Here is a 15,218-nt window from a genome sequence, read left to right on the forward strand (position 1 = left end):
ATATCTCTGTTGGCCATGCTGTAGAAACAGGCCTTTCTCACGGCTGGTGGGAATGTAAACTGGTGAAATCTCAATGGAAAGCAATCTGGCAACAGCTATTGAAATTACAAATGTAGATACTCATGAGAACTATGTACAAAACTACCTACGTACCAGATTATTAATCATCGCATTGTGTATCATACAAAAAGAGAGCACAAACAACCTAAAGGTCCCACAACAGGGAACTGGTTTAAATAATATATTCATACTATGGAATATGATGCAGTTATGAAAAATGAGGAAGCTCTCTATACACTGATGGAGAAAGATCTCCAAAGCACAAACGTAAAAAGCAAGGCACTGAACATTATACTTAACATGTGAAACAAGAGACTATACAGTCAAATGAAATGGAAAGCTTACTTGTAAAGATAATACTCCGCGTGGTCTATATCTTCTCGAGATGCAATGTTGTCCACAAACTAAAAGAAAAAGAAACCTTTGTTTGAATACAAATTATGTCCTTTATTGAGACTAATTCACACAATGACCTTAAAAACAAAACACCACTTTATTGGAACAGTGTTCTTGGATGTGCGGCTCCATCCTTGAAACCCCTTATGTTAATGCAAACAAAGAATCTACAATGGCCTCTTTTTGGATATGCAGAACAACCTTGGTCAGGAAACCTGTTTGAAAACTAAACGTGAACCATGCTCAGAACAAGAGAGAGCTCCTCCTACTAATCAGTCACAAATATGTTCCTTTATTTTTAAATCCTGATATCATCTCTGTTCTAAGCTCCAAGTACATAGGGACACATTTGAAAGGATGAAGACTCCAATGGCTGAAAAAAATTAGCCCCAAGAGAGGAAAGTCTTATAACCATTTTTTTTCTACTCTGATTTGGTTCTGCTATGGACTAGTCAACCTGTGATTCTTCTATCAAGTCTGCCTTGAATCCCAAGTCTGAGTGTGCTCCTTAACTCTAAACCAAAGAAACAGAAAAAACTCTTCCAAGGATGAATTCCACTCTAAAGTAGAGAATGAGAGGCAAAAAGGATGAAGTAGGAAAAACGGCATGTCACGGAGTTCCCCAGTGGCTCAGCAGGTTAAGGACACGGCATTGTCACTGCTGTGGCCCTAGTTACACCTGTGGTGCGGGATCGATCTCGGACCCAGGACCATCCTCATGACACAGTTGAGGCCAAACAAAACAAAAGAAAAACCTTGTGAAGAGGGGGAGGAGAGTAAAGAGGGGGAGATTTAAGGATCTTCCTCTTTTTAGGACTTAACGAATTTGGGGCCAAAATCTCATTGAGGGGCAGATAAAATATGGTTCAAACACAAGACCTGAGGTTGAGGACTAGTCCTCCTGACGGTTTGCTGTGTGGCATAAACAGAGGGCACAGCCTCTCTGGAACTTAATTGCTCCATCCACATAAACAGAATAAAAGCACTTGCACTGCAAAGTATGAGGCTCCAATGAGAAAATGTACAAAAAGCTCTTTAAACTCTGAAGTGCTGCCTAAAGAAACACCAGGCATTATGGCATACAGATTTTATCCATCATGTAAGGGATGAGCCAGAGGCCTTTCAGTTCCCCTCCAATATGAAAATGATAAATCTAAAATTTAGGGTATGATCTAAACAGTTTCCCTACTAAAAGGAACATATCAAGGAGCAGAAAGGACTCAGACTAAAAAGGACGATGATTCCTGTATTTGTCCTCATCTAGATTAAACAGTATCTTGAATTTTATGATGCCGTTAATTTCTACAAAGAGCTTTCATAACTAAGATCTCAATTCAGCAACACTTCAGCTCTGTGAGTGAGATATTATTGTCTCCATGCTGAATATAAGGAAGTTGAGAAGGACTTAGGTACCCAGCGTTACAAAGTGAATTCATGAAAACAAGATCAGATCTTTCTGAGGGAGGCAACAGAAAACCGCTTCAACGTCACAGAGATCTGAGCTTGCAGCCCGGTTTTCCCACTTACGAACTGTATGAGCCTGGGAAAGTCATCAATCATTCTGAGTCTTATATGCAAAATGGAGAAATAATGCTTATTATCTCATATGGCCACTATGAGAAGGGTGAGACAAAGTATGTTAAGAAACTAGTAAAATAGCTGGCAAAGAAGGTGATCAGTAATGGTTAATATCAATTCCTATTCCTGATGCCTAGTCTAATATTATTCTCCCATCCACTGCTCTGTAGCAGTTTAACATTAACATTAAAATCCATTATTTTATAGATTTTCTCAACTACCAAAATTACTTCCAATATTAATAAGTGAATACTATCACTCTGAAGAGGCCACAAACTTAAAAAAAAAAAAAAATCATGGTATCATATCAAATCCTGGAAAAATTAAGATAAGGGAGACACACAACAGTGATCACTGACATTGGACTCTGGTCAATTTATTACCTTTATTTATCAAAGAAATTTGCTATTTAATCATAAAATATCTGCTAGTAACTACAAAAACAAACTATACGCAGGAAAAATATTTCCCATGATAGTCTTATGTACAGCCTCATCTATACATAGAGCTTTGCTTGCTTGCTTTCTCCTTCTTCCTTGAAAAAATATATATCTAAGTTTTCTTACCCGTGATATTGTTAAAGAACTAACAGGCAACTTTCTCTCATATGTTTTATCCATTAAAGATGCTAGATCCGCTGTGAAGAAAAAAAAGAGAATCTTGTTAAATATACAAATTTCTTTAGAAAAATCTAACAGCTACAAATCCTGCCAGATGGCTGTCAACATTATAAAGTCAATACTAAAACAGATGCTCTTTCTTGCTCTTTTTAGAAATTATTTTTGTATAAATTAACGAGGATAGAGAAATATTAGTATATTAGTATAATTTTTAAAAAGTATTAACTGGAGAAAGGATTATTTTTAAAATCCTAGCATAGACAGAGCTTTTAAAAAAAGGATCAATAAAATATCTCTGGAAGGAGACACAAGAAAGTATTATTATTGACAGACTCCAGGGAAAGGAATTAGATGGTAGGGGGCTGAGAAAAGGAGTCTCTTCATTGCTTACACATTTGTTCTTTTGCGTTTTTAAACCAGGTAATATATGAAATGTTCAAAAATTTAAGTTGGAATTCATTATTATTATTATTTTAATTTTTTATGGCTAAATCTACCACTTAAGGAAGTTCCTGGGCCACAGCTTGAATCTGAGCCACAGCTGAGACCTACATCACGGTTTGGCAACACCGGGTCCTTTAACCCACTACGCTGGGCCAGGGATGGAATCCGAGCCTCCTCAGCGACCTGAGCCATTGCGGTCAGGTTCTTAACCCACTGTGCCACAGTGGGAACTCTAAGTTGGAACTGATTAAATGACTTTTAAACATTCTCTGAACAAATCAGAGGGGCTAGGTGCGCTGGCTCTAATTAATGATTTTCAGCCTGAGCTATTCCTATCCTGATGCCTTTTACCAGTACATCCATACAAATACTTGGTACTCCTGTGATTACGCTATTATCTCAGAGTCTAAAAAGACCTAGAATAATAGGCAACATACTCTCCAAACTAATTATTTCACTTCAATAATTTTATTACTTCTCATTGCTTCTAGAACTTATAATATGTGCACCCTTTCCCATCTCCCCACACTCTCAGCTCACAATTTTGTCTTACTTCCCTGAGTATAAAACAGAAGCAATTAAGAGACCTTCGTCTTCCTACCATCAAGTCTACCAGGTTAGCAGCATCTGTGCCCATATACCCTACCCCCCCCCTTTTTTTTTAACAAAGTATGAATTTTATTAAACAGAAAGAAAAATTTTCTTTGACCTCCTATCTCCCTCTAGCTGCTTTGCCTTTGCTCTGCTCTCGTCAGCACCAAGACTTCTCAAAAGTTATCCCGGATACAAGCATTCCCACTTCCTTAGTTCCGTTCTCTCCTGAATTCACTCATATCAGATTTTAGTTTCCATCACCCTACTAACACCCAAAATCATCTCCACCTTGTTAAATCCAATGGTTAATTCTTCATCCTGATCTTACCTTATCCCTCACTAACGTTTCATACAGCTGACCATTCTATCCTTCATGAAATGCTTTTTTCCCCCTCTCTCTTTCTTGGGTTCCTCTGCAGGATCTCCTCTTCTTGACTTCCTAATGTTGCTCTGCTCTAAGTCTGAGGAGCCAACTCATTACCACCTGCTTGGTCCCTAGGCATCTTATTCTCCCTCTCTCTCTCACAGCTTTAAACATCATTTACAGATTACTGCCTCCACACATATATGCCTACCCTGACTTCTGCCTGTAACTCCAGACTTTTATTTCCAACTGCATAGGTGACATCTCCATGTGGGTGTCTAATGTTGTCTAAACATCACATGTCTCTCTTAAATCTCCAATCTCCCATTCCAAACCTTCTTTTCTCTAAGCCTTTCCCATCTCACTACCTGGCCACTATGTAGGCTGGCTTACTCAGGTCAAAAACTAAGACATCACCCCTGATCCCATTCTGTTTTCACACTCTGTAAACATATGACAGCAGATCACATAAGCTCTAGATCTGAAATTTAAATATATCTGTCTCACCACTACCAGTACTAACCTTTCACCTGCTGACTAGTCCCCTTAACTACTGTCCCTACTCCTACCATCTAATCTCCACAAAGGAGTCTGAGGGAGCCTTTTAAAAAATAAGAATTCCCATTGTGGCTCAGTGGTTATGAAGCAGACTAGTATTCATGAGGATATGGGTTCGATCCCTGGCCCTATTCAGTGGGTTAAGGATTCGGTGTTGTGGCGTGTTGTGGTGCAGGTTGCAGACGTGGCTTGGGTCTGGTGTGGCTGTGGCTGCGGCCAGCAGCTGTAGCTCTGATTCGATCTCTAGCCTGGGAACCTACATATGCCACGGGCGTGGACCTAAAAAGCAAAAAAAAGAAAAGATAAATCATATCCCATCATCTTCTTTTCTCAACCAGCCAATAGTTTCCTATCACATTTGAAAATAAAATCCAAAATATCTTCTATGACTTACAAATGCCTACATGAGCTATTCTGTATTTTTTTTCTGTCTTTTATACTTAGAAATAAAAATCCATGAGTGCAAGACTTAATTCACTAATATATTCTTAGAAGAGTTCTTAAGAGGCACTCAATAAACAGCTAAAGAAATAAAAGGAATAAAGTAAAGGAGGAAGAGAGGGTCAGGAAAAGAAAGGATCCACCGCAGATACCAAAATCCAAAGATACTCGAGGAGTTCCCGTCGTGGCGCAGTGGTTAACGAATCCGACTAGGAACCATGAGGTTGCGGGTTCGATCCCTGCCCTTGCTCAGTGGGTTAACAATCTGGCGTTGCCGTGAGCTGTGGTGTAGGTTGCAGACGTGGCTCGGATCCCGCGTTGCTGTGGCTCTGGCGTAGGCCGGTGGCTACAGCTCTGATTCGACCCCTAGCCTGGGAACCTCCATATGCCGCGGGAGCGGCCCAACAAATGGCAAAAAAAAAAAAGAGACAAAGATACTCGAGTCCCACAGTTGGCCTTCCACATCCGTGGATTCAACCCACGACATCACACAGCACTATGCTGAAATGAATCTATGTGTGAGTGGACCCGTAAAGTTCAAGCCCGTGTTGTTCAAGGGTCAGCTCGAATTGGAGTTCCAAGTTTTATTTACTCCCTGGTGGAAAAAATTAATATGAAGTAAAAAGGAGACAGGTATTTGTTGAAGACCTATTGCTGTGTACTTAACCAATTTTTTCTCTTTTCTTTCCCTGGGCAATGCTCTTAATGACTCAGTAGCTAGGAAAGGAATTTTGCAAAACCACTAAAACCCAATACAATATAAAAGTAATTACTTTTCTTATGATTACTTTAGAGAGACTGATACCTGTGGTGATTATTATTATTATCATTATTATTTTGCTTTTTAGGGCCTCACCCGTAGTATACAGAAGTTCCCAGGCTAGGGGTTGAATTGCAGCTGTAGCCGCTGGCCTACCCCACAGCAATAGCAACGTGGGATCCAAGCAGCGTCTGCAACCTACACCACAGCTCATGGCAACGTTGGATCCTCAACCCACTGAGCGAAGTCAGGGATTGAACCCGCATCCTCATGGATACTAGTCAGGTTCGTTACCGCTTAGCCACAACAGACTTTGTGATTAAAAATTTCAAAACAGACATACACACACAAAGATATTCCCTAAAACCTTTTCACACTGATGCAAATTAATATTATTAAATCTAACCGCTCAGAGAATATTAAAGAGCATTTCCATGATACCAAATCTTTATGGTCACTTCATAACAGAGGCTCTTGTGTTGATGATAGGCAATATAAAAAAATCAACTCCCTTTACTCAAAATTTAAACTAAAAAAAAAAAAAAAATGCAGCATTAGGATACACTAGCCTAATTAAAGTAGCCTCCGTTTCCCTGTGGATTTCATATAATGCACAATGTATACCTAAACACTGGGTTGAGTTGGCTTCTGCAGTGTGGTAGCCAAGATTCCATTTTAATCTTTTACACCAAGATATCCTCAGTCAAGCAAAATTGGCTGGGGCCTCAGAAAAGGCAACAGCTGCAGAGCCAGCATCTGATGAATAATATTTGCATACTATAAGTCAGAGAAAGGTTTGCTGCTACATATAATATGCAACCAATCACCTCACATGATAGCACTGGGGTGATGAATGAGGCAGAAAACTGCACGGAGCAGGGATGGCCAGGAAAGCTGGGGCAGGCAGCTGTGGTCTGCAGAGGGCCAGCGCCATAGGCTTCTGGACTGTAGCTTCAACAGTCAAAATAATCATACTTCATGTTTTAGCAAGGGGCCAGCAGATGCCCAGGTTTTACTCAAAGGGATGTGCCAAAGATGCTTTCTTGCTTCTCACTCAGCAACTCAGGAATATACACTGCAGTGGATGGTTGAGGTCAACAAAGATCATAAAGGAAAATGGGTCTGAAATGTGTGAATTCTTTATTTAACAAAGTGTAAAGCTATATAGACAATGTGGAAGTTAAGTCTGTAAAGTGAAAAGTACCAGTGTAAAAATGCTCTTTTTGTTTGAAGAAAACAATACCATTGATAATCTAATGACAAAGGATTTAATGAGGACCCTGCAGTATTCCAAATACTGGGGTGTAATCTTCATTATGGATTTGAACCTCTGAGAGGGTTTAAAATTTTAAAACATAAGATTCCTAGGCTTCATCCTAGAGGGTGACTCCAATTCCACTGGCTTGAGGTGTGTCCAGGGAAATACAAATCTTTAAACAAAAGATCCAAGAAACTGTGATACAGTCTTGCAAGCACACTCCAGTGCATTCATTGGAGAATTCCCACAGAAGGAACACGAAACAAGTCTTGGATGTTGGTCTTGAGTTTGGAGATGATATTTACTAAGCTGAATTCATTTCTGGAATAAGGTGGACTAAATATCCTTTTAAAAATTCCCCCTACTATAAAAACAAAACACCTAAATAAAAAAAAAATTTTTTTAAATATATGACTGAGCTTTCAAGAAGATAGCTATAATTGTCAGAGGCAAGATGGGGGCAGAAATCTTGAGTGTTTAAGGGAGTACCAAGCAGTCACTAGAGAGCATCTGCAGGTTCCCAGTGACACGGAGGAGTGGTTTTAATGACTTACAAGGAACAGAGATTAGAACCAAAGCCTTTATAAGGTGGGAAGCTGCTTCAGAGATCCGCAGGTAGAGCCTGGACGGCTGAGGGCTACACTCTAGTGAAGGCGAAGTAGAAAACAATGTATCCTGCAAAGGGAAACACTGTCTCCTGAGGATTCTAAACAACAAAGTCAGCCCCCACACCTCTGAGACCCTAGTTTGTACTTCCTATGTTATACAAGATTCAGTTACCAGAGGACTGTGTTTTAAGTGACTTAAAGAGTTGATTTTGTTACTTGAAACTGTAGGAAATACATCAATCTATGGTGACAGAAAGTATCAGTAGTTTCCTGGGAATGTGGGGAGCTAAGCAGGAAGAAGAGGAAAGGACTACAAAGAAGTAGGAGAAAACGTGGGGTGGTAGGCAATAGATGTGCTGATTATTTTGCTTGTAGTGATGATTTCATGGACTCACACACATGTACATGTCAAAGCTTGTCAAACTGTACATTTTAAATATATGCAGTATGTTCCACATAAACAATACATTAACAAAGCTGTAAAAAAGAAACAGGAAGAATAAGTTAAAGAGCAGGTTAGACACAGATGAAGTGAGAATTAGTGACCTGAAAGATCTACAAGAAATTACAAGAAATTAGAATGCAGCAAAGATACAGATGAAAAGTATACATTAAAAAGGGGGGGTTAAGAGATGTAGAAAATAGAATAATAGGGTCTAAAATACATTTAATTGAATTTCCAGAAGTTAATAAAAGAGAATGGGGAAAGGTGATACATGATGAGCTAATAGCTAAGTATTTTTTAGAAGTGATAATAGACATCCATTTTCAGACTCAGGAAGTACACAAAAAATCTACAGGCAATTAATCCCACACCGGACAAATAAGAGGACTTTAAAAGTAGCCAGAAAGTAAAGACAGATTACTAACAAAGTGAAAACAACTACACCAGTAAGTGTTTTCTCAATAAACAAGAGAAAACAGTAGAATAATATGCTGGGAGTAAATACAGTCAATATAGAATTAGATACCTAGCAAAACTATCTTTTAAGGTTAAAGGAAAAAAGACATTTTTAAAACAAAAACTGAAAGAATTTATTAGCAACAAATATTCACTAAAGGAACTTTTTACATATTGTGTCTTTTAGAAGATGTGTTTTTGGAAGAAGGAAAATAATCCTTTAAAGAAGACTGTATAGCACTGGGAACTATATCTAGTCACTTGTGATGGAGCATAATGTGAGAAAAAGAATGTCTATATGTATGTGTGACTGGGTCACTTTGCTGTACAGTAGAAAATTGACAGGACACTGTAAACTAACTACAATGGAAAAAACATCATTTAAAAAAAAGCAGACTTGAGATGCTAGAAAGAATGCTAAGTAAATAAAATTGTTTCAATGTGGGAGGAAATGGACTGTTTAGTAACGTCTTATGTGTGTGTGCGTGTTTTAAAGGATAAAATTTCAATATTAGACAATAATACACGGTTGGGATTATGTGACTGGACTAAAGGACTGCAGAGGACGACTAACACTAGAATTTAAGTTAAATATGCATGCTAGAAGTTATGCAGCAACCATATAAAAGACATTTAGAATGGTAAAATCTATCATTCTGAAAGAGTAGAAATAGAAGATACAATTTCTAATGGCGGAAAAAGGTAAAATCAGAAATAAAACATTTAATTCAGGAGGGCTCAGGAACCAATTCAGTCCAAGTCATCTTGAGGCCCTTACCCATGGCAGGATAACACAAGCAAATTTCTTATGGAATGCAGGGAGCTTCCCCCATCAGGCCTGCCCTCCTACCAGCACCCTACCCAGTTCCCTGGAATGGTTTTCTCCTGAGTCCTAGTCACTGAGGGCCCTAATCTGTAATTCAACAGCTGCTAACTGTCTAACGCTGAGAAGTTTCACCCTGTATCCCCCCAGTAGATCTGCACCATCCTAATGTCAAGAGATAATGCTTTAATTCAGTGTTTATTTCAACCCAAAAGAAGCCCATTACAGAAATAGTCTAAAACTGAAATCTTCTGATTTGAGCTGGAAAGCCCAAGAACTCCTAGGCTGTATAAAGCCTAGTTGGAGAACTAAGGCTCTTTCAATAAAAATATCAAATGCAGTGGATTAAAGTGTCTGGAATCCTTTTTTTTGTTTGTTTGTTTTTTTGGTCGTTTTGCCTTTTCCAGGGCTGCTCCTGCGGCATATGGAGGTTCCCAGGCTAGGGGTCTAATTGGAGCCGTAGCTGCCAGCCTACACCACAGCCACAGCAAGAGCAACATGGGAACTGAGCTGTGTCTGTAACCTACATCACAACTCATGGCAACGCCGGATCCTTAACCCACATGGAATCCATTTTGAGTTCATGATGATATATTTAAAAATAAAGCAAAACCTTTATTGATCATCTTTAGAGGATGGTAGGAAGTCAACTCATTATTTTCAAAGCTGCCCCTTCCGTACAAACTATATCTGAGGTTAACTAAACTGCTGATGAAAGGGAATTTTAAAAAATTTAAAAAAATTTTCTGGGTAATAAAGAAAAAATGACAGAATTAAAAGAGCAACATTTTGCAGCTTCTAATGAAATAAGCAATGATCACGAATGGCTCTAACATTAAACAGGGACAACCAAACGCTGTGTGCCCCTGACAACAGAAGACAACACTATCTATGAAGTATTCATACGAAAAAGAGAAACAAAGAAAACCCTCTGAATCTGATCAAGCCTCCTCTAATTACCAGTTTTCATAGGACATACGGGAGGTAGAGGAATATGTTAAACACAACCATAAGGATGAAAATAGCAAATCCAGAACACAGCAAACTACGAAAGACCTGTTTTCTTAAACAAATTGTAAGAGAGAGAGAAATCTATAGATTAAAATCATTTCAATATATTACATTGTATGGACCTTATCTGAATCCCATTTCAAATAACTCTAAAAAGAAATTTGTAAGATATTTGAGGAAATATGAACACTGATGAAATATTTAATGATGTTAAGGAATTACCAATTTTTAGATACGAAAATAGTACTATAGCTATTTTTTTTTTTAATCCTTACCTATAGAGGTCCATGTCAATATATACATAAAATGCAATAACAACTATTTGTTAAAAAGTAATCTAGTGATGGGGTAGGGATATGATGCAACAGGGAATTGGTAACTGCTGAAGCTGGGTTGTCTACTCTTGTACAATTCCATAAAAAATATTTTAAGAGGCAAGAGAAGGAGAGAACATAACTAATTGCACCGTAAAGATCTTACGTGAATAACCATTAAAAATTGTATTAAGAGTGTAGAGGAAATTTGAAAATTGTCTGGGTATTTCATATTTAAATGAGTATTAATATTTTATTTTAGTCTTTTTAGGGCCATACCCATGGCATATGGAAGTTCCCAGGCTAGGGGTTAAATTGGAGCTACAGCTGCCGGCCTATACCACAGCCACAGCAATGTAGGATATGAGCCGAGTTTGCAACCTACACCACAGCTCAAAGCAATGATATATCCTTAATCCACTGAGCGAGGCCAGGGATTGAACTCGTGTCCTCACAGATACTAGTCGGGTTCATTACCCCTGAGGCATGATGGGAACTCCTGATTATTAATATCTTAGATGTGATAGTGGTATTAAAAATATCCTTATCTTTTACAGGTACATATTGAATATAGATGGCTAAAATGATATACTGGTATCATTTGGGGATCAGCCTCAAAATAATTCGAAGGATCAGGACAAAGGAGAGATGAAATGAAGACTGGCCATGAACTGAAGCTGGGTGATGGGTAGAGGGGTTCCTTATACCATTCACTATACTTACATGTTTTATGCTTTCCGTTACAAAACCTTAAGAAACAATAATAACCTATGGTGTTAGAAGTCAGGAAAATGATTACCTTTGAACAGGGGAACGAGGGCCGCGATAAGGGCTCTGGAGTGGTAAGAATGTTCTATTACACGTGTTCATTTTGTGATAATTCATCCGTCTACACATTATGACTTGTGCGTTTTTCAGCATATATTACACTGCAGTCAAAAAATGAATTTTTTAAAGCAAAAGAACCACTGCTTCAGTGCAAGGGAAGAAAGGCACAGCTGATACTACAGCAATCACTAAAAAAAACCTATTTTTGACCAGAAAGGCAATATAATATTGTGTGGCCCTAAGCAAATGTTAGGATCTGGCCTCAGTTTCCTCATCCTAAGAGAAATAACAGCTGCCTTGGCCGGCTGTTGTGAACATTAAATGGAACGGTGCGTGCGAAGTGCTTAGCACGTAACCTGGCGCACAGCTAGCCCGGAACAGAGGCTGCCTTTTGACTTTTAAATCAAAGGATCCGGCTTGCATTCATGCATTCATGGCCTGCCTGCTTGCCCCCTAGACTGCAGCGAGGTATATATTGCACTACACAGCACTTCCGGTGTTAATCGAGACCTCCGTAGTAATAAACTACTCTCAGACAGGGAGCTGGACAGATCCCCATCACCCCTCCCCCAAGGCTCTAACAGAAAACCACTAATGAAACTGAAGAGAGGAGGCACCACAGCTGTAGGACCATCTGAGAGAAGTCGCATCTCCTCTGCAACATTCAGATGGACGCCCCACACCCACACCCAGGTATCTTCCCAACCCAGACGGGATACACTCCACCCCACCCCACCCCTAGCCCTCCAATAGGGAAGCACGGAGTAAAAGCCTCATATCGCCCCTCCTCCCTCCCCCAATCAGCACACCGCACCAGATCGCTGTACCCAATCACGGCGCTCCACATGCCGAGGGCAGCCCTCCTGCGCAGGCGTGCTCAGGAAGGCTTCCCAAAGGCCGGCGCCCAAACGCCAGCCTCCACTGGCTGCGAACCTCCGCAAAAGCCACACTGCCACCTACTGTCCGATCATGGGAATGCACCCTCAGGCGCACTGCCTGATTGTGGGGCCCATATAACTAGCCTAAAAGCTCAAATAAGTATTAGGGAAAATATACAGTATCACGTAAGCACAAAAATTGTAATCGCATTCTTCTATTACACAGAAGAAAAAAAAAAAAAACACTGTCTCTAACAGTCTCTCTTTCTTCGAAGCACTTCAAGTTTCAAAACCCTGTCTCACTTCCTTCACATCCTAAAGTTTGATACAGGGGGTAAAATCAAGGGACCTGGGAACTTATTCTTTCCACTTATTTTTGGAGCACATATTATATGTCAGGGTATCATCTGGGGCAGGCATTATCATCATCCCTAATTTATAGGTACAAGAACCAAGTTAAGTGACATGGTTTCTGAAAGCTGGCAGAACTAGGATTCACACCCAGATGTTTTTTCCCTCAAGTGCAGATTCTTCACATCACACTGCATAATGAAGGTACAAAGTGCTGTAAGAATACAGGGTGAGGAAAAATCATTTCTGACTGGATAGGAACTCAGGATATACAGAGAGAATTTCTGGCAGGATAGCATTCAGTAAATGGTAGCTAATACTGCTTTTGTAAGTACACTAATCTTAACAGAGAGGAGACAGTTACTTCCATGTGATATTTATTCACTGCAGATTATTATGCTCATTCTTTGGCAAATAGCATCTTCTTAGTCAGGAATCCATGGCAACATTACCAGATTTGTCTCTGAATAACAGAGTTGACTATAAATCCATACCAAGACACCAAATGTAATGGCCAGTTTCCTAATTTTCCCTTCATACCTAGGAAAGTATTAACAAAGGCTTTCCTAAAATCCTGTGTTCTCTTTTCCATACTTCCACAGCAATTTACTTATAATTCCTATATGGCACATCAGAACAAGCTTTGCAGTATAATTGAGTCCATGCTGCTTTCATCACTAGAACAGTGGTTCTCAAAAGAGAACTCTTTTAACATTCTAAGCCTTTTCAAGGACATTTCAGAATATAGAGAGGTCATCTGACTGAACCAATGGCTGCAGGGCATTACTAGCACTTACTGAGTAGAAGACAGGAAAATTAGTCTGCAATGCCAAGAATGACCCACACATCAAAACACTGTCCCTGCTGGGGCCAGAGGGGCCAGAGTTTTCAGTATGGAAGGCAGATACAAATATGGACTAGAGGAAGGCAAGGAAGAATGCTGGAGGGATAAACTGGAATTGGAAGTTTCAGTATAATCCATTACTTGTACGTATATGTAAGCCTATGTGCATGTATGTGTATATATGTTTGTTTACATGTATACAGATACATAGTTTTCTTAGCTTTTACACTGAATGAGCAAAGAAGCAAAAATTCCATAGTAGCAAGGGGACACCTAGTACATAAATCCTAGTTTCTAAAACTGTTCCCTGGTGCAAGGAACCAGTGTTCTCTGACCCTTGGACAAAACAGGTTTGAACTGTGCAGGTTCATTTATACACTAAATTTTTCACTACATGCACACTATCGGACTATTTGCATGATTCACAGTTGGTTGAAGCCAGGGATGGAAACTCGGCTAGGAAGAAACCACTTATCTGGAGAATCAACTATAACTTCTGTGTGGATTTTTGATTGTGTTGAGGGTGGATGCCCTTAACTGCCACTGCTCAAGGGTTAACTGTAATTGATTTCTGGGCTAGGGAGGAAGGGTACAAGAACATTAGGAGCCAGCTTGAAAGGGCTACTACTAGGCAAATCTGGGAGAACTGGACTACCAAAATAACTACGGTAATGAATCATTAAAAGGAAAAAAAAAAGGAGAAATCCACAATCCATGAAATCATGCTGGTAGTACACAGATAAACAGAGAAAGAAAGAAATGGGAGAGAAAGGAGGGTTCTTGCTTGTAGTAAATACTGAGTACTAACTAGTAAATATGGAGGTATTAATGAAGTTGGAAAACCATCATTTGCAACCATCATAGTAAAGATTGATTCTGCAGGTAAAATAGCCAGGCTGCATGGTAATTAACTATGTGATAAAAATAAACAACAAGTAAGAAAGAAAATAATCATTTACATAATTCAGAGAGATTAATCATCAAGGCAAAAATGAAACAGAAATTTGCAGAATAGAGAAAATGATTTGTCGTGTGTGAAACAATAGTCTAATTCTTTCTAAGGCTTAAAATGTGCTTATCTGAACTAGATTATCATAAAAGCATCATTTTACATATATATCATGTGAATATATGATAACAAACATGGAGTGACTGGAAATGGCACATATAATAGCCTGACAAGTACCTACCGAGGTGACAATCTTCTTTATCTCTTGCTTCCCATTTATGGCTGTCCACATACGCTGCAGAAAGCAGGCATCTTCTACCTGAGGAAAAAGACAGTTATCTCAATAGGCATGATTTCACCACAGGTTCAGTTTATGTATCTGTTTTATTAAACATATCTTCTATCATTTTTTTCCACTTACTTAAAGATCTATTTTGTAACTAACCAATATCACATAGTTTACAATTCAGTTCATGACACCATGCATTCAACCCCTAACAAGCAGAAGATGCAGAAAACCTGTTCCAATTTCTAGTGTTATGACTAAAAACATTAATTTTGTTCCTATAGGAGTTCCCATCGTGGTGCAGTGGTTAACGAATCCAACTAGGAACCATGAGGTTGCGGGTTCCATCCCT

The 15,218-nt window shown here is 39.2% G+C and overlaps 1 protein-coding gene across 5 annotated transcripts in view; it reads right to left on the bottom strand.

The window, feature by feature from the left end:
• MRPS27 (mitochondrial ribosomal protein S27) overlaps positions 1-15,218 on the bottom strand; it is a 106,355-nt gene that overhangs the window by 84,151 nt on the left and 6,986 nt on the right. For 3 of the 5 annotated variants that reach the window (XR_014831509.1, XR_014831508.1, XM_085002443.1), the window contains exons 2-4: positions 14,822-14,895; positions 2,601-2,671; positions 406-464 (exon numbers count right to left, since the gene is read on the bottom strand). Coding sequence is in view for 2 of the 5 variants with exons in the window: in XM_085002443.1 (XP_084858569.1) it covers positions 406-464; positions 2,601-2,654 (113 nt within the window). In the remaining 3 variants the exon portion in view is untranslated. Of the gene's footprint in view, positions 1-405; positions 465-2,600; positions 2,672-14,821; positions 14,900-15,218 lie in introns of all 5 variants that reach the window. The other 2 variants (XR_014831507.1, XM_085002442.1) reach the window with 1 other exon arrangement.

The sequence above is a fragment of the Sus scrofa genome, chromosome 16, assembly GCF_054392235.1.
Source record: "Sus scrofa isolate SSC_HxYL_T2T_F1_AM1 chromosome 16, Sscrofa_HxYL_maternal_Yorkshire_Landrace_v2.0, whole genome shotgun sequence".
Taxonomy (NCBI): domain Eukaryota; kingdom Metazoa; phylum Chordata; class Mammalia; order Artiodactyla; family Suidae; genus Sus; species Sus scrofa.